Genomic DNA, 24,193 nt, shown 5'->3' with positions numbered 1-24,193 from the left:
TGGGAGTCGACCAACATCTTAAGCATCTGCTTTAAGGTGCCATTAAACCGCTCGCACAGGCCATTAGTCTGTGGATGGTACGGGCTGGCCACCAGATGTCGCACCTGGACTTGCTTACAGAGGGCCTCCATCAGCTGGGACATGAATTGGGTCCCCCGGTCAGTGAGCATTTCCTGGGGAAAACCCACTCGGGAGAAAATCTCCAGCAATGCGGTGGCCACCTTGTCAGCCCGAATGGACGACAAGGCCACTGCTTCTGGGTACCGGGTGGCATAGTCCACTACCGTCAGTATGAAGCGTTTCCCGGAGCTGCTGGGGATGGCCAGCGGGCCGACCAGATCCACAGCCACCCTCCTGAAAGGCTCATCGATGATTGGCAGAGATACTAGTGGGGCTTTGGGGTGTGGCCCCGCCTTCCCCACTCTCTGACAGGTTTCACACGAACGGCAGTAGGCAGCCACATCGGCCCCCATTTTTGGCCAGTAGAAATGCTGGTTTAACCTGGCCTTGGTCTTAGCGATCCCTAGGTGTCCGGCCATCGGAATCTCATGTGCGATCCGCAACAACTCCGTCCGGAACGGATAGGGTACCACCAACTGTCGGTCCCTGGGCCACGCCTCCGGTGAACCCTGCTGGACCGTGGCCCGGTACAGCCGTCCTTGGTCCCAGACCACTCGCTCCGGGTCCGAGTCCGAGGGAGGCTGTGCCGCCTGCTCCTTAAGAGCTTTCAGGCTGTCGTCAGCTTCTAACGCTGCCTGAAACCCCTGACTAGATGTGGCCAGAATCGACGAGACTGTCACATCTTCGGTCAGTACCCCGGGACCTGTGTCCTGGCCTCCACCTGACTCGGCTGCCACTTGGTCAGAAGGGGAAGAGCTATCGGACCTCCGGGAGGCCCCTTGGCTTCCAGCACTCCCACTGCGGGTGACAGCGGCCACAGCCGCTGCGACCGTGGGTCGTGCCTGCTCCTCCTCCGTTCCTGACCAAGTCGCCGGTTCAGGCAGACCTACCTGGCTTCCTGACACCCCGGTTGTGGGGGAACCATGCACCGAGATCTTACCTGGGAGCACTTCCGCTCCTGGACCGGCCCCAATCTCACCTGCCTGTTCCCCTCCTGCAGCAACAGAACCCCGCTGTGAAATCTCTGGGGACCCCACATTTGCTGTGGTAGCCCCCACCCCACACACTGGTCCTCCCCCTGCAGCACCCTGCTCTCTGCTTATCCCTGCAGAGGGCAACAGATCCCAGCTCACAGGCTGATTACTTGTAGAGGCATTGTCACACCTTTCTCTGACCCCCTCCCCTGTCACAGCTGCAGCTGTGTGTGTGTCTATGGTGTCTGTGCAAGCAGAAATATCAGAGTTCACTCCCTCCTCCCTTACATCATTCATAGATAACACATTAACATTGTTAGGAGTCATGTCAGTACGGGCTGAAGGTTCAGCCCTTGGGGGGGGCCCAAACTGGGAGGTTATCTGCCCCAAATCTGTCCCAAGTAGCACGTTTGCGGGGATCCGATCAGTTACCCCCACCTCCCTCACCCCTCGCCCTGCGCCCCAGTCCACATAAATGTCAGCAACAGGCAGCGCCGGGTCAATGCCTCCAATCCCGGAGACAGCGAGGGTTTTTCCAGGGATCAAGTCTTGGGGGGACACCATCTCAGGCCGCACCAGAGTCACCTCCGAGGCGCTGTCTCGCAGTCCTATGGTCACAGACCGGCCGACGGTGACAGGTTGGAAGCTGTCCAGGGACCTACCACCACCCCCACCCACACAATACACCTTGGGCGGCCCTTGGGACGGGGACTGAGCCGGGGCCTTGGGACGCTGAGGGCACATGGCCTTGAAGTGTCCAGGTAGGTTGCACTGGTGGCACCGTCTTGGTTCTGCCACGGGCCTGGAGAGGGGAGTTGAGGGGGACACCCCCTGCAGTCTAGGGGCAGGTGGGGCAGTCGCAGAGTTCATCTTACCCCCTCTCCAGGTGCTGCTGGTGGCTGCTCTCCTGGCTTCAGGAGCCCGATTGTTGGTGTAGTCATCGGCCAGGGCAGCTGTAGCCGTGGACCCCTTTGGCTTCTGGTCTCGGATGAACTGGCGGAGATCCTCAGGGCAGTTCCACAAGAGTTGCTCCGTGATGACCAAGTCCAGGATCTCTGGTCCGGTGGAAAGCTGCAGGCCTTGGGTCCAGTGGTCGGCAGCTCGGGCAAGTGCCCGCCGGTGGTCAGCCCAGGAGTCCTTTGGTCCCTTCTGCAGGGTCCGGAACTTCTTGCGGTAGGACTCCGGAGTGAGGTTGTACTGTTGGATCAGGGCCCGCTTGATGGTGTCGTAGCCCTGATCTGCCTCAGCAGGCAAGTCCCCAAGGATTTCCAGGGCCTTACCCCTTAAACGGGGGGTCAGGTATTTGGCCCACTGGTCCTTGTCCAGATGGTGCTGCAAGCAAGTCCGTTCAAAAGCAGTCAAGAAAGAGTCCAAGTCTCCATCCTTCTCCAGCACTGGGAAGTCCTCAACACGGACCTTTGGAAGTTTGGTGTCTTGAAGGTCACGTGTGGCTGATGAGGGCTGGAGCTTGGCTAGATGCAGCTGGTAGTCACGGTCTGCCTGTCGCTCCGCAGCCTCACGCTCTGCCTGGCGCTCTTCACGCGCTGCTTGCCGCTCCGCAGTCTCAGCATCACGCGCTGCCTGCCGCTCTGCCCTGCGCTCTGCCAGGAGTTCCTTGTAGCCCTTCTGGTCTCCAGCCTGGAGAAGGGCCATGGCCATTTGAAGAAGGCTATCCGAGCCTCCCAGGCTCGGTGGAATGGCACGTGGTGATCTGCGGCCCGCTGCGGAGCCTGGTGATTCACTGTCCATTGCAGAAAATTCAAAAAGTGTGAGAAAGCAGGTTGATATACCGCGCCACACCACAGAAGCCAAAAGTTGTTAAAAGTAAATCCCTTGTTCTTTATTTTCACAGGTCTACGCGTTTCAGGGACATATCCGTCCCCTTCCTCAGGACAATGTACAGAAAATACTATAACAAGAGGCAGCTTGTGAGCTCTCATATATACATCTGGGACAGGAACACCGCCTGTAGAAGGAGCTACTGCCGGAGCAGCAAGGCAGGGACACGGCCTGCAAACCAGGTGCTGCCTAAGCAGCAAGGGCCAAGCCCACAGAAGAAGATAATGCCTGAGCAGTGGCGTGGCAGCACGCTGCCAGACATCCAAACATAGAAGGACGGTCTTTAGTGTCTGGGAGTATGGGTCTCACACTCACACACACTATTATCTCGATCCCACCGCTTGCCACCAATATGTCACAAACCACCGGGGGGGTCACTCAGAAATCCCCCGCGCTGGCTACCAGTACGTCACAATCGGGGGGTAACAAGTGGGGGTCACCCCTCCTTTATACCTCCCGACCGACAGACAGAGCACGTGACGCGCTCTCTAGCGCCCCTCTTATAGTCAGGCCAATTATGGAATTGCCCGACAATAAGCAAGGAGGCCGCTATACTACTTATGCCGATTATTGAAGGGTCCCCGGTGAGAGTAGGGTATATATTCCCCCGACCTCCGCGGGCGGAATATATAAAACCCCCCCGAATCTCACTGGCCTCCCCACAATAATCCTTGGCACAACTCGCTGCCACCAACCGCTTCACGGTAACTATTAGCCGAACACACAGACGTGGGATTCAAGATCGAGATAACAGAACAGCCCAAGATTAATTATATAATTTAATCAGCCTAAAGCACACTAGAACTACAATATATACAATAGGGAATCTACAGAATATACAGTTATGTCAGAGTACAGTTACAGACAAAGCATGGTTTACAAACAGGTATGCAATTCAATCAGTTACCTTGTGCGTCTGGCCACAGGGGGGCGCTGTAGACCAGGTTTCCAGGAACTCCCACAGATGTTTCCTACACGTGACCCCCAGCGAAAGAACACTGGAAAATGGCCGAAGTAGGGTTATCAACCTGGACAAATCCAGGTCCCCTCCTACCTTCGTGACCTCAGAGGGAGCACTGCTCCACCCCTGGCTGGAGTTATGGACAAAATCCACAACATGGAATATGGCCATAACTTGGCCTGGGAGCGTCGTAGGCGGACGCCAATGCTCTCATTGTGACAGTTATGAATTTAGCTACAGAATGAGAGGTTTCATGACTTGTCTACTAGTTCCACATTGGCTGATATCACGCCTGGGGTATTTCCCAAGCTCCCGCTCCCATAAAAAAGGTGTGCCAGCATCGTCCGCATGCGAAAACACCATTTTTATGGTTGCCGTATTTATCGGAAATATGGCTTGCGAGATATGAACCATTTTTTACTGGAGTCGTTCTGTCTGGCTAGTTCCAGAGCCTTATAATGAGATACAACTCTTGTTACAGGGTGACGGCAGGGAGTCATCCTGTGTCCTTTGTTCCCACATCACCTAATTTCCATATCACAGGAGATGGCCATGGGATGGGTTGCTAAACAAGTTGTGTGAAGGAAAGGGGGGGGTGACACCAGGAGAGGGCTTCCTGACATAACTTGAATATCATGATTTATCGTCATATCTCCGGATTTACCTCACACTGTGGAACTCTCTGCCGCATGATGTTGTAATGAGTGATTCACTACTAACATTTAAGCAGAGCCTGGACGCCTTTCTTGAAAAATTTAATATTACCAGTTATGTATATTAGATTTTATGACAGGGTATTGATCCAGGGAACTAGTCTGATTGCCGGATGTGGAGTCAGGAAGGAAATTTTTTCCCCATTGGAACTTGTTTGCCACATTAGGGTTTTTTTTGCCTTTCTCTGGATCAACATGTTAGGCTACGGGTTGAACTAGATGGACTTAGAGTCTCCCTTCAACCTTAAAAACTATGATACTATGACTATGATACTATGATATGCATTTCATTAAGAGGTTTTTCCCCTTGCATCGTCCTGTACAGTTTAGGCCAGCAGCATAGTCACGCTGCAGACCTGAACCTTGTGCTTTCAGTGCTGCTAGATGAAACAGCTTGGCCTCTACAAGATTGTAAGTGCATTGGGACATATCTTGACCGAGATCAGGAGGTAACTGTGAATGCCAGCGATCCCAGCAGCCTCAGTACAGTGTTTACAAGCTTGGTAAGAAAGCGCTTGTAAGCACTGCGCATGTTCGGCCACCTCTGCTAGACTTCAGTGGTGGCATGTTCCCTAGGCAGCAAGTAAACAATAAAATAAGAGTTAAAGATTTAGGAGAATAGAGCCCATTTTTGACACATAAATTGAAAAGCTTAAAAAGACCAGAACACTATGTGGTGCAGTGGATCACGCTATGTCCTGTCATGCAGCCTTTTGCACTCCAACTGATTCATTAGCGTTTCTTTTTTTATGGCAAAACGTATAGGAAAACAGGAGCTTGTAATCTTGTAGTGTAAATGCACCGTAAGGCTAAGGGCATACTGCATTTTTGGCTATTGTTGGGAATATACACTCATAAGGTATATGTCCAACAGTGGCCAATTCTGGATGAATGCTACTATCGGGACCCATTGCTGAAAAGCGTATACCATACTTTATACTTCTTTGCAATATTTCTTTGGCTCCTAAGGTCCTTGACGTTATCCTCTGTGTGTTTCAGTGCCGCCTTCTTCAGGGGCCATCGTCCTCATTGGGCACTTGTTATATATAACTAATGTCCCCCTATCAGATTGCTGGTAGCTGTGGATGTCGCGTACATCATGTAACTGCAATTCAGTGAAAAAGGGCCATCAATTTAATAGAAAAATTACAGAAAAAAAGCAGCCGTACATACCAACACCATGTCACTACTCAAACGTACAACAATATATATTGTGGAGATAGATATATAAACCCAAATGTGATGATGATATTTGCATTCCAGGGCATATCTAAAAATAAAAAAATACAGGTTAATGGATGATAAAAATGAATATAATCTAAAAGAATGGAGAATATGATGGTATTGTAGCATTCATGTCGAATAGAGCCAATGAAGTAATGATGACAATAATAATATTTAGAAAGGAAAATAGAGATGACATTCAGCCTACTATGATAATGTACATTTATGTTATGCAATGAGCACATATCTGTTTTGTACCCTTGTACCAGTGTTTAATAAAAAAAGATCTGATTTAAAAAAAAAAATAAATAAGAAAGGAAAATAGAGTTAAGATGTGAGAAGGAATCTGAAATTATTGAATTGAAAATGAATATTTAAGAACATTTAAACACAATTTAAAAAAATAATAATATTCAGAACATATACAATATATATACAGTATAATACGTATATGTATGTATGTACGTACTCTGGCAAAAATTAAGAGACCACTGCAAAATTGTCAGTTTTTATGATTTTCCTCTCTATATTTTTGAGTGAAATGTAGATTGTTCTTTTATTCTATAAGCTACTGACGTCTCCCAATTTCCAAGCAATACATTCTGTATTTATTTTATGAAAATGAGAAATGGTCAAAATATAAAAAAAAAAAAAGCATTGCTTTCACACCTCAAATAATGCAAATAAAACAAGTTCAGAATCATTTAGAAACAAGAATACTAATAAAATTTTAGCTCAGGAAGAGTTTAGAAATCAATATTTTGTGGAATAACCATGATTTTTAATCACAGCTTTCATGTGTCTTGGCTGCTTTCCATCAGTCTTTCACACTGCTTTTGGGTGACCTTATGCCACTCCTGGTGCAAAAATGTAAGCAGTTCTTTGTTTGATGGCTTGTGACTATCCATCTTCCTCTTGATTATATTTCAGAGGTTTTCAATGGGGTTCAGGTCTGGAGATAGGGCTGGCCATGACAGGGTTTTGATGTGGTGGTCCTTCATCCACACATTGATTGACCTAGCCATGTGGCATGGCGCATTGTCCTGCTGGGTAAAAACAGTCCCCAGAGTTGGGGAACATTGCATCAGCAGAAGGAAGCAACTGTTTTTCCAGGATAACCTTGTATGCGGCTTGATTCAGACATCCTTAGCAAAGTTTAATCTGCCCAATTCCAGCCTTGCTGAAGCATCCCCAGATCATCACCGATCCTCCACCAAATTTCCCAGTGAGTGCAAGACACTGTGGCTTGTACACCTCTCCAGGTCTCCATTAGACGACCATGTGTTGGGCAAAGCTGAAATTTAGACTTATCAGAGAAGATTACCTTACTCCAGTCCTCTATGGTCCAATCCTTATGGTCTTTAGCATACTTTAGCCTGACTCTCCTTTGCTTCTCATTGATGAAAGTCTTTTTCTAGCTTTACATGACTTGAGCCCTGCCTCTAGGAGCCTGTTACGAACTGTTCTTGCCGTGCTCTTCACCCCAGCTGCCATTAGCCATTCCTTTTGTAGGTCACTTGATGTCATCCTGTGGTTGCTGAGTGACATTCGAATAAGATGACAGTCATCCCGGTCAGTGGAGAGTCGCTTTCACCCCCTGCCGATCTGTAGCTTTGTTGTCCCCAATGTCTGCTGCTTGACCTTATTGTAATGGACGGCCATCTTAGAAATTTTAAGGAGGGAGGCAACATGACGCTCCCTGTATCCTTCTGCTGGTAAAGCCAGAATTGAGCCCTTCTTTTCCTCACTCAAGACATTTCTTTTTAACTCTTTAGGAATGGTTAAAAGTTATTTTTTCATTCCTATTACTTTTGGGATATTACTAGCACTTATTTTGCCATCCAGATTGTCCTATTGCAGGAGGATTGTGAAGACCACAGCAGTGTTTGTTATACTTTCCGTAGTTAAATAAGATCTGGTTCAGGTGATCACCTAATCAGAAGCACATTAAGTAGAATGAGGTGGTCTGTGGCTGGAATTCAACTGACACTGGATTGGAATGGCTGCAGACACGTAGAGAAGCTGATTGTTATATAACTGTGCAGTGGTCTCTTAATTTTACCATAGCTGTATAATATAGACAATTGTACCTTTTGGGTTTACCTAGTTAAAGTGTTACAAATCTTTTCTCTGTTAGAGTCTGCTCCAGCCTTGGCAGAAAGTAAGAATAATGCTGGAAACTCTCCATTGGAAACTCCAGCACCTCGCAGATTTGCCCCTGTACCAATATCTATGGACGTGCAAGTGCCATCAAAGTCTCCACTAGGAAAAGAAAACTTGGAGGAACTCCAACCATCAACCTCTGGTGAGAGAACAAACCCAACATGAGATTTCTAAGGGACCCTCAAGTGCTAATGGTTTTCACTATCACCTGTTGAATACATGTAGTCTGGTTTTTGGCAGGGAGGTTAGACTACCGTGTTTCCCCGATAGTAAGACACCCCCGATAGTAAGACGTAGTGGGGGTTTTGGGGGGGTCGGCTAATGTAAGACGTACCCCGAAAGTAAGACGTAGTAAAAATTTATTTATTTTTTTTTTTCTTCTTTACAGTACAGTTACAGCGGCCGAGCGCTCAGCTGAGAGCCCTGACATGCCGGCGGCCGAGCGCTCAGCTGAGCGCCCTGACATGCCGGCGGCCGAGCTCTCAGCTGAGCGCCCTGACATGCCGGCGGCCGAGCGCTCAGCTGAGAGCCCTGACATGCCGGCGGCCGAGCGCTCAGCTGAGAGCCCTGACATCCCAGCGGCCGAACGCTCAGCTGAGCGCCCTGACTTGCCGCCGGCATGTGACAGCTCTCAGCTGAGCGCCCTAACATGCCGGCGGCAAAGCGCTCAGCTGAGCGCCCTAACATGCCGGCGGCTTAGCGCTCAGCTGAGAGCTGACACATGCCGGCGGTCGGGCGCTCAGCTGAGCGCCCTGACATGCCGGCGGCTTAGCGCTCAGCTGAGAGCTGACACATGCCGGCGGTCTGGCGCTCAGCTGAACGCCCTGACATGCCGGCGGCTGAGCGCTCAGCTGAGAGCTGACACATGCCGGCGGTCTGGCGCTCAGCTGAACGCCCTGACATGCCGACGGCTGAGCGCTCAGCTGAGAGCTGACACATGCCGGCGGTCGGGCGCTCAGCTGAACGCTCGGCTACCGAGAAATGTTGAAATGTTGCAGTAATGTTGTCCGTGGTCCATCAGGACCATAGACAACATACAAAATCACGCAGCCTCAGTGCCCTCATGTGCAGCCGCTGGTGGTTAAGTTTCCTTAACTTGCGGTACACCTAGGGCGCAATCGCGGCAAGTCCCCATACGGTACATTGCATGGAGACTTGCTGCGATTGCTGTGGGATTTTTTCCAATATAAGACATACCCCGAAAGTAAGACATAGTGGCACTTTTGGGGGTAAAAAGAATGTAAGACACTGTCTTACTTTCGGGGAAACACGGTAATTGACATAAGATTTAGTCAATACAAACATGTCAGTTTGAGAGTTCTCTCCAATTTGCATCTTGCGTTAGTTTGGGTCGGCAGACCTCATGGTGAGCCATACACAGGCCGGGAAACGCAGACTTTTTAGGCCAACAAAATACAAACTGTAGTCCCACAAAAAAAAATTGGCTCTTTGTTAGTTACTGGTACCATCTTTTGTTGGACTGAGGACCATGGGTTACAGCTGCAGCCACTAGTCATGAAGTGTTTCTTTCTCCCATCACTTATACCCACCCCCTGCAGGCATTCGACATGTTAACAGTAGGAGGAGCATTAATAAAAGAAAACTGTTAGGCCCCTTTCACATTGCGTTCTGACCTCCGTTCACCTGTCTCGTTGTGGCTTCCGTCCGAACATCCCGCAAAACGGGTTTCGGACGTATGCGCTGACGGGGCCATTGACTATAATGTGCAGACGAGTCACCGTGTGCTCTACCATGTACAATTTTCGGGAGTATACGCTTTCTGCAAGTGGACACCCAGATGTGGTGTAACGGAGATCAGAACGCAATGTGAAAACAGCCTTGCACACAATAAAATCTATCCATGAGAGCCTGAGGACCCAGAAACCGCTCTTTAAGAGCTACACAACTGTAAAAAAAGCATACAGGTACATGGTCTGTTTATACCACAGCCTTTAGGCCGGGGAGGAAGGGAAAAGAGTCTACAGATGTTACAGAGCGAGATCACAGCTGATTCTTTCTGTGAGGAAAAACATGCTTTTAAACAGACAGGGTAATGTTTATCCTTACAGAAAGCAGCAGCTGTGATCCCGTGCTGTAAGGTCTTTATACTCTTTTGCGTCCACTCTGCCCCATGAGCTTTGTTATGATCAGACCATGTTCCTGTATGGTCAGACACGGCCATTACACAGTACAAAGCAGGGGCACCTATATAAGATTATCTCAGCACAGGAGCATTTTTATTTTCAACACATCCAACTGTAAAACTTACTTTTATTCCAAGAACCTATTGATTAAAGTGTGCTTTGGTTGTGGGATAACTCCTTTAAGGTAACTCATTTAATAAGGTCAGGGGATGACCAGAGTGTGCACCTCCATAACGTAGGATCCTGCCATCTGGACATGAGCTTTGACAACTTTTGGTTGAGTCTTGAGGCCATGAAGTTGACAACTGAAAGTCCTGATCAGAAGATGAGCAGAGCCAACACCTCTGGGTATAGCAACCATTCTCCTGGGTAGAATCTGAGCATTCAACCATCTAATAGTCCTCTCCTGAAATGTGGACAGCTGAGAGGGCTGGAACGTATTCCGTCCCACTGCTATAGCTTCTGTGTCTTAGGATCCCCTAGGATTGCCAATTGATTGTCTTTCTGGGCTCTGACTTGGTGATCTATCAGGGTCTGAATCCATTGCCTCCGAGAGTAGAGGACGGTATGGAGTCGTCATAATTTGGATAAGATGACAAGGACTCTAGATTCCTTGTATCTTGCAGTACCCTTCCCAGCCGCGTAGACTGGTATCCATCATGATGAGTCGCTATTGGAGCAAAAGAAAGGATCATCCCCAACTGAGGAGGAGTGCACCCACCTCCAAAAAATAGAAGGACCAATAATGGAAATATTATCGCCAGATCCAGGGAATCTTTCAGTCTCTTCCACTTCTCCGAGGAACGAGAGTGTGACACTGGGCATATGAAATTGCCTTCATGCATGAAACCATAAGATCTAGAGCTCCAATCCAGTGCTGAATTGGGGTCCGTCTGTGCCCCTGAAAGGACAAGACTTCTTATTGGAGGATGTGGGATTTCTCAGTTGGAAAGAAAACTATGGCCAAGAAATCATTTAGCTCTGTATTCGCAACCTAAAATAGAAGGATTTTTGTGTACTCACCGTAAAATCCCTTTCTCTGAGTCTTCATTGTGTCCCCCAATGAAAAGAGAGATGAGATGTTTCTGCAAAGTATGTCTTCCTGCTACAGACTCTAAGCTAAAACTGATCTTAGTGCTTACAGGAGGGATATAAGGCTACTTTCACACATCCGGTTTTTGCTCTGCAGCACAATACGGCGCTCTGCAGAAAAACCGCAACCGTTTTTTTTGCCGCCGGTTGCGTTTTTTTTTGCATAGACTTACATTAGTGCCTTATTGTGCCGCATGGGCTTGCGTTCGGTCCGGTTTTTGCCGCGTGCGGCAGATTTAGCCGATGCCGCGGCCGGATGGAACGTTGCCTGCAACATTTTTTGCTCCGGCAAAAAAAAACGCATCGCGCCGCATCCGGCCGATGAGGCGCATTTTTCAATGCATGCCTATGGACGCCTGATGCGGCGCGATGCGGAAAAAAACGCATCCGGCCGCCGCATGCGGTTTCTTCCACTGCGCATGCTCAGTAGCCTGCCGCAACCGGAAAAAAACCGGACGGGCCGCATGTAAAAACTTATGCAAAGGATGCGGTGTTTTTGCCGCATCCGTTGCATAGGTTTCACAGCCGGATTGAGCCGCACTGCTCAAACCGGATGTGTGAAAGTAGCCTAACTGATGAAAAGAGCCAACATTTAACTACTCAGTGAGTGTCGTCCTCCTAGTGGCAGAAGCTCACACCCAAGGTCACGTGTTCTCCCTTTTGAGAAGAAAATATTCTGCTCCATACCTGCTGATCTATGACCTACAGACCGAACAGTATGATCAAAGTATTAGGCCCTGTGCGCACACTACGTTTTTACCCGCGGTGTTTTTGCTGCAGAAATTTCTTGAGAAAATGGTTGTAACCTTTCTGGAGACGTTTCCCAGCAAAATCTATGGAAAAAAAATTAGCTGTGCGCAAACATTCTTTCTGCAGAATTTCTTGAGAAAAAGAATGTGCATGTCACTTCTTTTCTGCAGGTACCTGCGGTTTTTGCCATAGATAATGTTAAAAAAAAACGCAGGGACCAACCTGCGGAAAAACGTTATTGGTGCGTTGGTTTTTTTTTACACAAGTGCGCTAATCTTTCAGACTCAAGAAATTTCTTGAGAAAACTTCATTTCTTCGGCGCTCCATTGGGAGACCCAGACGATTGGGTGTATAGCACTGCCTCCGGAGGCCACACAAAGCAATTACACTAAAAAGTGTAAGGCCCCTCCCCTTCTGGCTATACACCCCCAGTGGGATCACTGGCTCACCAGTTTTCTGCTTTGTGCGAAGGAGGTCAGACATCCACGCATAGCTCCACTGTTTAGTCAGCAGTAGCTGCTGACTATGTCGGATGGAAGAAAAGAGGGCCCATATGGGGCCCCCAGCATGCTCCCTTCTTACCCCACTTGTGGTTTGTAAGGTTGAGGTACCCATTGCGGGTACAGAGGCTGGAGCCCACATGCTGTTTTCCTTCCCCATCCCCCTGAGGGGCTCTGAGGAAGTGGGATCTTACCGGCCCCCAAGCCCTGAGGCCGGGCTCCATCCACAGACCCAGTGAACCTGCTGGATACGGAGCTGGGTACCGTTCAGGGACAAGGCCTGCAACTTTCAGGTACTCTGTGTCCCCGTACAGACAGGCACGCACACGCCAGACTTGCTGGGTGTGTTAGTGCGCCGGGGACAGTAGCGCTCCACGCTGGGGTTTGAGTCACAGCAGCTTAGCTGTGTGACTTCATGTGCTGGGAACTACCGCGCCGGCCACTCTCGGAGCGGCGGAGCGGCTGGGACTTGTAGTGCGCCGGGGACTTAGCGCCGACCGCGCTTTTACGGCGGCGGCGCTTATAAATTTAGTCCCCGACTTTTGCAGCCTAGCTCCGCTTCGTTCCCGCCCCCTCCCTGTCAATCAGGGAATGGGACAGACGCTGTGCAATCGTCAGCGCCGAGGGCTGGAGCCTTATTTACATGCTCCAGCCCTCTCACTAGGCACAGTGGGACGCAGGTTTCCCGCTTTTGGTCTGAGCACGCCCAGGGCCCGCACCCCCCTCCACAGGACGCCGGCAGCCATTCCTGCATGCAGTCTGGCTGGAGGACGGACACAGGCTCTGGGAGACCCAGACTAGGGATTTCTGGCGACCACACACCCGCGTTTAGCGGGCGGTAAGCAGCACATTAGTGCTGGCCCCACTAGTGCCACAGTGTGTATCGGTGTACTTTTTCCTGTACCAGATATATATATATATATACTGCACTGTACGGTCGCTTCTTGGCTGTATACCCCTATTTGCTCTGAGGAGACAGCAACATGTCATCCACAAAACGCAATGGTGCCAAGGCACGGGCTGTATACACTGCTTGTACAGCATGTGGGGCTAATCTACCAGCAGGCTCCAACGACTCTCATTGTGTGCAATGCTCAGTCCCAGTGGCACTTCGTCAGCCAGAGCATATGGTGGTGGTAGCCCAGGCAGAGACGCCTGTGAACCCTGCCCCGGTGACGGGGACAGAATTTGCAGTCTTTGCTGATAAAATGTCTGTGACTATGACAAAAATCCTGGAGACCTTGCAGTCCAGGCCAGTTGCTCAGACCATGGACACTGCTGTGTCTATGTTCCCAGGTCCCCCTCAGTTGGAACTAATCCGTACTTCAAGGGGGTCCCAGGCATCACAGGCTGCGGGCTCTGACTCTGATGACAGTCCCAGGCCGCCTAAGCGAGCTCGCTGGGAGAGACCCTCCACGTCGTCACGCGGGTCAGGGTCTCAGCGAGAAGGGTCTCTATATGATGAGACAGAGGTGGGTGATCAGGAGTCTGGTCCTGACACCGCACTCAATTTGGATACGCCAGATGGTGACGCCATGGTAAATGACCTTATAGCGGCCATCAATAGGCTGTTGGATATTTCCCCACCAGCCCCTTCAGCAGAGGAGGCAGCTGCCCAGCAGGAGAAATTCCATTTCCTGTATCCCAAGCGGAAATTGAGTACTTTTCTGGACCACTCTGACTTCAGGGAATCAATCCAGAAACACCATGCTTATCCGGACAAGCGTTTTTCCAAACGTCTGAAGGATACACGTTATCCCTTTCCCCCTGACGTGGTCAAACGCTGGACCCAGTGTCCAAAAGTGGACCCTCCAATATCCAGGCTTGCAGCTAGATCCATAGTTGCAGTGGAGGATGGGGCTTCACTTAAAGATGCCAATGACAGACAGATGGACCTTTGGTTGAAATCTGTCTATGAAGCTATTGGCGCGTCGTTTGCTCCAGCATTCGCGGCCGTGTGGGCGCTCCAAGCTATTTCAGCTGGTCTGGCACAGGTGGACTCTTTCTTACGTCCAGCAGGGCCGCAAGTGGCGTCCTTAACTACGCAAATGACTGCGTTTGCGACCTACGCTATCAATGCGGTACTAGACTCTACGAGCCGTACCTCAATGGCATCCGCCAACTCTGTAGTTTTGCGCAGAGCCTTGTGGTTAAAAGAATGGAAAGCAGATTCTGCTTCTAAAAAATGTTTAACCAGCTTGCCATTATCTGGAGACAGACTGTTTGGTGAGCAATTGGCGGAAATCATTAAACAGTCCAAAGGTAAGGACTCTTCCTTACCCCAGCCCAGATCAAGCAAACCTCAACAGAGGAAGTGGCAGTCAAAGTTTCGGTCCTTTCGAGGCTCGGGCAAGCCCCAATTCTCCTCGTCCAAAGGGACTCAGAAAGAGCAAAGGAGCTCCGATTCCTGGCGGACTCACTCACGCCCCAAGAAAGCAACCGGAGGTACCGCTTCCAAGGCGGCTGCCTCATGACTTTCGGCCGCCTCCCTCCGCATCCTCGGTCGGTGGCAGGCTCTCCCGCTTTTGCGACATTTGGCTGCCACAGGTCAAAGACCGGTGGGTAACAGACATTTTGTCTCACGGGTACAGGATAGAGTTCAGTTCTCGTCCTCCGCCTCGGTTCTTCAGAACTTCCCCACATCCCGACCGAGCAGATGCCCTTCTGCAGGCGGTGCATTCTCTAAGAGCAGAAGGAGTGGTGGTCCCTGTTCCTCTTCGGGAACAAGGACAAGGTTTTTACTCCAATCTCTTTGTGGTGCCAAAAAAGGACGGCTCATTCCGTCCTGTTCTGGACCTAAAACTGCTCAACAAGCATGTGAACGCCAGGCGGTTCCGGATGGAATCCCTCCGCTCAGTCATTGCCTCAATGTCTCAAGGAGATTTCCTAGCATCAATAGACATCAAAGATGCTTATCTCCACGTGCCGATTGCTACAGAGCACCAACGCTTTCTACGCTTCGTGATAGGAGACGACCATCTTCAGTTCGTAGCTCTGCCATTTGGTCTGGCGACAGCCCCACGGGTGTTCACCAAGGTCATGGCGGCAGTGGTAGCAGTCTTGCACTCTCAGGGACACTCTGTGATCCCTTACTTGGACGATCTACTTGTCAAGGCACCCTCTCAGGAGGCATGCCAACTCAGCCTGAACGTTGCACTGGAGACTCTCCAGACGTTCGGGTGGATCATAAACTTCTCAAAGTCAAATCTGTTACCGACCCAATCACTGACGTATCTTGGCATGGAGTTTCATACTCTCTCAGCGATAGTGAAGCTTCCGCTGGACAAGCAGCGGTCACTACAGACTGGGGTGCAGGCTCTCCTTCAAAGTCAGTCGCACTCCTTAAGACGCCTCATGCACTTCCTCGGGAAGATGGTGGCGGCAATGGAGGCGGTTCCGTTTGCGCAGTTTCATCTGCGCCCACTTCAATGGGACATTCTCCGCCAATGGGACGGGAAGTCAACATCCCTGGACAGGAAAGTCTCCCTTTCCCAGAAGGCCAAGGACTCTCTGCAGTGGTGGCTTCTTCCCACCTCATTATCACAGGGAAGATCCTTCCTACCACCGTCCTGGGCGGTGGTCACGACAGACGCGAGTCTGTCAGGGTGGGGAGCAGTTTTTCTCCACCACAGGGCTCAGGGTACGTGGACCCAGCAGGAGTCCACCCTTCAGATCAATGTTCTGGAAATCAGAGCAGTGTATCTTGCCCTACTAGCCTTCCAGCAGTGGCTGGAAGGAAGGCAGATCCGAATTCAGTCGGACAACTCCACAGCGGTGGCATACATCAACCACCAAGGGGGGACACGCAGTCGGCAAGCCTTCCAGGAAGTCCGGCGGATTCTGATGTGGGTGGAAGCCACGGCCTCCACCATATCCGCAGTTCACACCCCCGGCGTACAAAACTGGGAAGCAGACTTCCTCAGTCGCCAGGGCATGGACGCAGGGGAATGGTCCCTTCACCCGGACGTGTTTCAGGACATCTGTCGCCGCTGGGGAAGGCCGGACGTCGACTTAATGGCGTCCCGGCACAACAACAAGGTCCCAACCTTCATGGCACGGTCTCGCGATCACAGAGCTCTGGCGGCAGACGCCTTAGTACAAGATTGGTCGCAGTTCCGGCTCCCTTATGTGTTTCCACCTCTGGCACTCTTGCCCAGGGTGCTACGCAAGATCAGATCCGACTGCAGCCGCGTCATACTCGTCGCCCCAGACTGGCCAAGGAGAGCGTGGTATCCGGATCTGTGGCATCTCACGGTCGGCCAACCGTGGGCACTACCAGACCGACCAGACTTGCTGTCCCAAGGGCCGTTTTTCCATCGGAATTCTGCGGCCCTGAACCTGACTGTGTGGCCATTGAGTCCTGGATCCTAGCGTCTTCAGGATTATCCCAAGGGGTCGTTGCCACCATGAGACAGGCTAGGAAGCCCACGTCCGCCAAGATCTACCACAGAACGTGGAGGATATTCTTATCCTGGTGCTCTGCTCAGGGAGTGTCTCCCTGGCCATTTGCATTGCCTACATTTCTTTCTTTCCTGCAATCTGGGTTAGAAAAAGGTTTGTCGCTCGGCTCCCTTAAAGGGCAAGTCTCGGCGCTATCCGTCTTTTTTCAGAAGCGTCTAGCACGACTTTCTAAGGTACGCACGTTCCTGCAGGGGGTTTGTCATATCGTACCCCCGTACAAGCGGCCGTTAGATCCATGGGATCTGAACAGGGTACTGGTTGCCCTCCAGAAGCCGCCCTTCGAGCCTCTGAGGGAGGTTTCACTTTCTAGACTATCACAGAAAGTGGCTTTTCTGGTAGCGATCACATCTCTTCGGAGAGTGTCTGAGCTAGCAGCGCTGTCATCCAAGGCTCCCTTCCTGGTCTTCCACCAGGACAAGGTAGTGCTGCGACCCATTCAGGAGTTTCTCCCGAATGTGGTATCCTCTTTTCATCTTAATCAGGATATCTCTTTGCCTTCTTTTTGTCCTCATGCAGTTCATCGCTATGAGAAGGATTTACATTTGTTAGATCTGGTGAGAGCACTCAGAATCTACATTTCCCGCACGGCGCCCCTGCGCCGTTCGGATGCACTCTTTGTCCTTGTCGCTGGTAAGCGCAAAGGGTCGCAGGCTTCCAAGGCCACCCTGGCTCGATGGATCAAAGAACCAATTCTTGAAGCCTACCGTTCTGCTGGGCTTCCGGTTCCATCAGGGCTGAAGGCCCATTCTACCAGAGCCGTGGGTGCGTCCTGGGCATTACGACACCAGGCTACGGCTCAACAGGTGTGCCAGGCAGCTACCTGGTCGAGTCTGCACACTTTCACCAAACATTATCAGGTGCATACCTATGCTTCGGCGGACGCCAGCCTAGGTAGAAGAGTCCTGCAGGCGGCAGTTGCCTCCCCGTAGGGGAGGGCTGTCTTTGCAGCTCTAACATGAGGTATTTCTTTACCCACCCAGGGACAGCTTTTGGACGTCCCAATCGTCTGGGTCTCCCAATGGAGCGCCGAAGAAGAAGGGAATTTTGTTACTTACCGTAAATTCCTTTTCTTCTAGCTCCTATTGGGAGACCCAGCACCCGCCCTGTTGTCCTTCGGGATTTTTGGTTGTTTTTCGGGTACACATGTTGTTCATGTTGAATGGTTTTCAGTTCTCCGACGTTACTTCGGAGCGAATTTGTTTAAACCAGTTATTGGCTTTCCTCCTTCTTGCTTTTGCACTAAAACTGGTGAGCCAGTGATCCCACTGGGGGTGTATAGCCAGAAGGGGAGGGGCCTTACACTTTTTAGTGTAATTGCTTTGTGTGGCCTCCGGAGGCAGTGCTATACACCCAATCGTCTGGGTCTCCCAATAGGAGCTAGAAGAAAAGGAATTTACGGTAAGTAACAAAATTCCCTTCTTTTTAGTGCGCACAGGGCCTTAGTATCGAGCTGGTGACTGCTCCTTTAACGTCCAAAAACTTTAATTGGACTTAATATGTTTTGTCTCCTTGAGTGTAGCAAACTTGGCCAAGAGGCTCCGGGCACCAATCTACGGCTGGGCGCCACTGGGCAGGAAAAAAGGAGACATATTGCTACATTAAGGCCTAATGCGGGCTTCACACAGTACGATCTATCGTGCGATTGCACAAGCGATCGTACCCGCCACCATTGTTTGTACGTCACGGGCAATTCGTTGCCCGTGTCGTACAAAGTCGTTAACCCCCCCGTCACACGCACTTACCTCCCGGGCGACGTCGCTGTGGGCAGCGAACGTCCACTTCCAGAAGGGGGAGGGACGTTCGGCGTCACAGCGACGTCACACGGCAGCCAGCCAATAGAAGCGGAGGGGCGGAGATGAGCGGGACGTAAACATCCCGCCCACCTTCTTCCTTCCACATTGCCGGCGGGATGTAGGTAAGGGGTGTTCGTCGTTCCCGGGGTGTCACTCGGAGCGACGTGTGCTGCCACGGGAACGATGAACAACCTGAAGGACGATTTTTTAAAAGTGGGCGGCGTGTCAACGATGAACGAGAAGGTGAGTATTTCTGCTCGTTCACCGCTGTCGCACGCTGCGATATATCAGACGATGCCGGATGTGCGTCCCTACCGACGTGACCTCGACGACATATCGCCCAATATATCGTACCGTGTGACGCCCGCATAAGACACACGGCATGAAAATCGGAGCGAGTGGAATGCGATAAAACATCGCATTCCACTTGGACCAATATTAGCCTATGTGCCAGCACCCATGAGCGATTATTTTCTCAGCCCTAATCGGACCGAGAAAATAGTCGCAGCATGCTGCGGGTGCAATGCGAGTCTTGTTGCTCTCGCACCCTTACAAGTCTATGGGGCAAGAGAAAAATTGCACTGGACTCGCAGAACACCAGTGTAACGCGAGTGCAGGGCGAGAATGGCAATCGTTGGCAACGGAGGAGAGAGGGAGGTAAATCCCTGCCTCTCCTCCTCAGCCCTGGCCCGCCCCTCCTCAGAGCTGGCCCTCCTCAGCCCTGGCCCGCCCCTCCTCATTGCCTGCCCGCCCCCCGCAGCTGTGGTCTGATCACACGATCGGACCTCAGTCGCAGTGACACTCGCATGACACTTGGTTCCTGCTGTGCTGCCAGCGTGAGCAGAGTGTCATGCGAGGATCGCAGTAGTACCCGTGTGGCCCCGGCCTAACACTGCATCTTTTTCATTCTCAGAATTGGTGACTGCCCCAACGTTCAGAGCTTCACCAGTCACACAGTGATTGTATGTTTTAGCGATTTGCCATCACTTTACCATGTAGCCACTAGTATGTTATCTAATATTTTATTCTAAGATCTTTCTATTTTTTTTTTTTTTAGGTAAAGTGCATTTTTTACAGGAGATCCTCGGACGTGACCATGCACCAGTATCAAGATCTACATATAAAACCCACACTCCTTTAAACCTGAGCACCACCGACAGTCAGCTCTTCAGTGACAGGTAATCCAACCTACACAACAGTAGCACATTATCGCTTTTTGTTACTGGTTTCCCCATAATTATCTGGTACTGAAGGGTCCCAACAGCAGTTATCTTTTTGGGGAATCATACTGGGATGCTTTCCCTGTGCAGTGCTAGCTGAAATCAAAGGGATCTGTGCAAAAGCCACTGTTTTGATAGCTCTTCTTCACCACTGATAAGGAATGTCATCTGCTTATTCTACATCTATTTCTTCATCGTTCCTTATGGGAGACCCAGACCATGGGTGTATAGCTTCTGCCTCCGGAGGACACACAAAGTACTACACTAAAAAGTGTAGCTCCTCCCTCCAAGCATATACAGCCCCTGGATGACAGAATCCAACCAGTTCAATGCTTTGTGTTCAGGAGGTCAAACACACACATGCATCCTCTTTTGATTTTTGATTTTTAATTAAAGAATTGGAAGAAAAGCGGGTCCATCCTGGACTCCCGGCATGTCCCTTCTCACCCCACTGGGTCGGCGGTGCTGTTAAGGTTGATCTCAAGGCAGGAGCCTTCCATGCCGCGCTCCTTCACCATCCCCTTGGGCTCTGGCTTGAAGTGGGAGCCTTCACGGTTCTCACTGCTCTTCAGGAGACCGGTCTCCATCCGCAGCCCTTTCAGGCCCCTGCTGGACGGAGCGCTCATCCCTCAGGGACATGGCCCTGCGTCTCAAAAAGCTAAGTATATGAGACGTTATTCAGGGGTTCCTTGTGTGGGGAGAGTGTGTTATTTGAGCATGGCGGCACCAGGGGTTCCTTTGCTGTGATTTCCGGCCGGTTCTCTGGTTTTTTCCTGAGAACCGCGCCGAGGGTGCCTGCTCGTCGGCCGCATGGATAAATTTAGGCCCCGGCTTCGGCCGCGGCCTACTTTCGTTTCTCTTCCCCTGCATGTCAGTCATGCAGGGGGACAGTGCGGCGCCGCCCACCGGCCGTTTAGCAGAGGGGAGGACACTCCTCTCTGGGGAGATGTTTCCCTCCCCTGTAGTTCTCCTTAGCCCTCCGGTTCCCGCTCTTGGATTAACCCCCGCCCCACCCTCCTCACTCCAGCGCCATTTTCTCAGCGTTTTCACACTGATCGGCGCTGGCTGCTGCAGCTCTGCAAGCTGTCTGGGGGTCCAAGCTGGGAATCCGGAGGGCACACAAAAACGGCCTGGTAAGCCACAACCTCTGGTTGTGGACTTTTATACACTCTCTGGGGGTCATTCTGAGTGAATTCTTTACTACAGAGCCTCCACCTCAGCAGCATGTCTGTCACTAGGAGCAAGGCTGCAAAGCTTTACGCTATATGCACTGCATGTAAGCTCATACTGCCCGAACTGAGCACATATCCACACTGTGATGCCTGCTCTAACGTGGTGGTGCCTCAGCCTGGAGTCTCCCCAGTGGTCCCTCCGGCTGCTCCAGCCCCGGTGGCTGAACCCCCGGCTTGGGTAGCATCATTTTCTAAAGCTATCTCCCAGTCCTTTGCCGACTCCATGGGACAGCTGTCACGGACTCTGCTAACCATGCATCATCCCCCTTCTCAGGGCGCCTCTGCTGCTCCGACTCGCTCTGCAGAGCTCACAGAGTATGTTTCATCTGATCCCAGACCCCGTCCTCCTAAACGGAGACGCAGGGACTCTTCTCCTTCCTCGTCCCACGGCTCTGATTCACGTGCTGAATCGCAAGGCGAGGAGGATGCCTTTACTGTGGGCTCAGACGCTACGTCTATGTACCCCATTGATCTATCTGAAGGTGATGCGGATGTTAGTGACTTGATTGCGTCCATTAACTCCGTACTGGACCTTAATCGACCAGTGTCAGACGAACAAGCTTCTTTGGTAGAAAAACACCAGTTTACCTCACCTAAGAGAGCAAGGAGTACGTTTTTTAACCACTCCAGTTTTCAGGCCACTGTGACCAAACCCAGGGCCTGCCCTGACAAACGCTTTCCTAAGCGAACCTCTGATGACCGTTTTCCTTTTCCACCTGAGGTGGTCAAGGAGTGGGCTCAGTCACCAAAGGTAGATCCTCCGGTGTCTAGAATCTCAGCCCGGACAGTTGTGTCTGTGGCGGATGGCACCTCTCTTAAGGACTCCACTGACCGCCAGGTTGACCTTCTGGCCAAATCTGTATATGAAGCGGCAGGGGCCTCTTTTTCCCCGTCCTTTGCAGCAGTGTGGGCTCTTTAGGCCATCTCTGCTTCTCTGGCGGAGATGCACTCTCTCACCAGGGACTCTATGCCCGAAATGGTTGCCTTAACTTCCCAGGCTTTGGCCTTTTCATCCTATGCCATGTCTGCCATTCTGGAGGCTTCTCACCGCACGGCGGTGGCTTCCGCTAATTCCCTCGCGATCCGCAGGATCTTGTGGCTTCGTGAGTGGAAAGCAGACGCTGCTTCCAAGAAGTTTCTAGCTGGGCTCCCTTTTTCTGGGACCCGGCTGTTCGGTGAACAACTGCATGAAATCATTAAGGAAGCTACTGGCGGGAAGAGTACTTCCTTGCCACAAACTAAAACCAGGAAACCTGTCCAGGGCAGGAACCAGTCGAGATTTCGGTCCTTTCGGTCCTCTAACTGGTCCTCCTCTAAGCCCTCAGCCTCGTCCACTAACTCAGCTAAGGATCGAAAACCCAACTGGCGCACGAAGCCTCGTCCTCAGAAGAACGGAGGAGCCGCTGCCACCAAGGCAGCCTCCTCTTGACTATCGGGCCGCGCCAGCAACGTCCTTAGTCGGTGGCAGGCTCTCCCACTTAGGCGACGTGTGGTTTCAACACGTCTCCGACCAGTGGGTGCGGGATATCATCTCCCACGGCTACAGGATAGAATTTTCTTCCAGCCCGCCAAACAGATTTTTTCTGTCCACTCCCCCCTGCTCCAAGGCCGCCGCCTTCTCACAGGCCGTGGCATCCTTGCAGGCCAACGGAGTGATTGTACCGGTTCCCGCTCGGGAACAGTTCAGAGGTTTCTACTCAAACCTCTTCCTAGTCCCCAAAAAGGACGGTTCCTTCCGGCCCATCCTGGATCTCAAGCTTCTCAACAAGCATGTTCAGGTGCGGCACTTTCGCATGGAATCTCTGCGATCAGTCATTGCCTCAATGACCCAGGGAGATTTTCTTGCATCCATCGACATCAAAGATGCCCATTTGCATGTGCCAATTGCAGTTTCACACCAGCGTTGGCTCCGTTTTGCAATCGGGGAGGAACACTTCCATTTCGTGGCTCTCCCCTTTGGGCTAGCCACGGCACCTCGAGTATTCACCAAGGTCATGGCAGCAGTGGTTGCGGTTCTGCACCTCCAGGGGTTGGCAGTGATTCCTTACCTGGACGACCTTCTAGTCAAGGCTTCATCCAGTGCAGACTGTCAGCGGAGTGTCTCCCTCACTCTTGCCACGCTTGTCCAATTCGGGTGGCTTGTCAATCTGCCAAAGTCCACTCTGACCCCGACCCAGAAACTCGCGTACCTAGGGATGCAATTCGAGACTCTGCCGGCACTTGTCAAGCTGCCCTTAGTCAAACAGCAGTCCCTTCATTGGGCGGTGCGCTCTCTGTTGCGGGCCCACCGTCATTCCATCAGGCACCTCATGCAGGTGCTGGGTCAGATGGTGGCGTCAATGGAAGCGGTTCCCTTTGCCCAGTTCCATCTGCGTCCTCTGCAGCTGGACATTCTCCGCTGTTGGGACAAGCGGACCTCTTCCTTGCACAGGCTAGTGACTCTGTCGCCACAGACCAAGAGCTCTCTTCAGTGGTGGCTTCGGCCCCTCTCTCTATCCCATGGACGCTCTTTTCTGATCCCGTCTTGGGTAATTCTCACCACGGACGCCAGTCTGTCCGGCTGGGGAGCAGTGTTTCTCCACCACCGAGCACAGCGCACTTGGACTCCGTCCGAGTCAGCCCTCTCGATCAATGTTCTGGAAATCAGAGCTGTGCTCCTAGCTCTCGAAGCCTTTCACCACCTGTTGGCGGGCAAGAACATTCGAGTCCAGTCAGACAACGCGACAGCGGTTGCCTACATTAATCACCAGGGCGGGACTCGCAGCCGCCTGGCAATGTTGGAGGCACAACGCATCCTTCAGTGGACGGAGGACTCCAAGTCCACCATATCCGCAGTCCACATCCCAGGCGTAGAAAACTGGGAGGCAGATTATCTCAGCCGTCAAACCGTGGACAGCGGCGAGTGGGCCCTGCATCCGGCGGTGTTTCGGTCAATCTGCCGCAAGTGGGGCACTCCGGAAGTGAATCTCATGGCATCCCGGCACAACAACAAGGTCCCGGTTTACGT

At 51.4% G+C, this 24,193-nt stretch overlaps 1 protein-coding gene across 3 annotated transcripts in view; it reads left to right on the top strand.

Annotated features, from left to right (window-relative positions):
* KIAA0586 (KIAA0586 ortholog) overlaps positions 1 to 24,193 on the top strand; it is a 355,375-nt gene that overhangs the window by 76,692 nt on the left and 254,490 nt on the right. For all 3 annotated transcript variants that reach the window (XM_075329931.1, XM_075329932.1, XM_075329930.1), the window contains exons 8-9: positions 7,969 to 8,136; positions 19,792 to 19,912. In XM_075329931.1, coding sequence (XP_075186046.1) covers positions 7,969 to 8,136; positions 19,792 to 19,912 — 289 coding nt within the window. The remainder of the gene's footprint in view (positions 1 to 7,968; positions 8,137 to 19,791; positions 19,913 to 24,193) is intronic.

The sequence above is a fragment of the Anomaloglossus baeobatrachus genome, chromosome 12, assembly GCF_048569485.1.
Source record: "Anomaloglossus baeobatrachus isolate aAnoBae1 chromosome 12, aAnoBae1.hap1, whole genome shotgun sequence".
NCBI classification, from domain to species: Eukaryota; Metazoa; Chordata; class Amphibia; order Anura; family Aromobatidae; genus Anomaloglossus; species Anomaloglossus baeobatrachus.
Note: the sequence above shows the minus strand (reverse complement) of the source record. Positions and strands in the feature narration are given on the sequence as shown.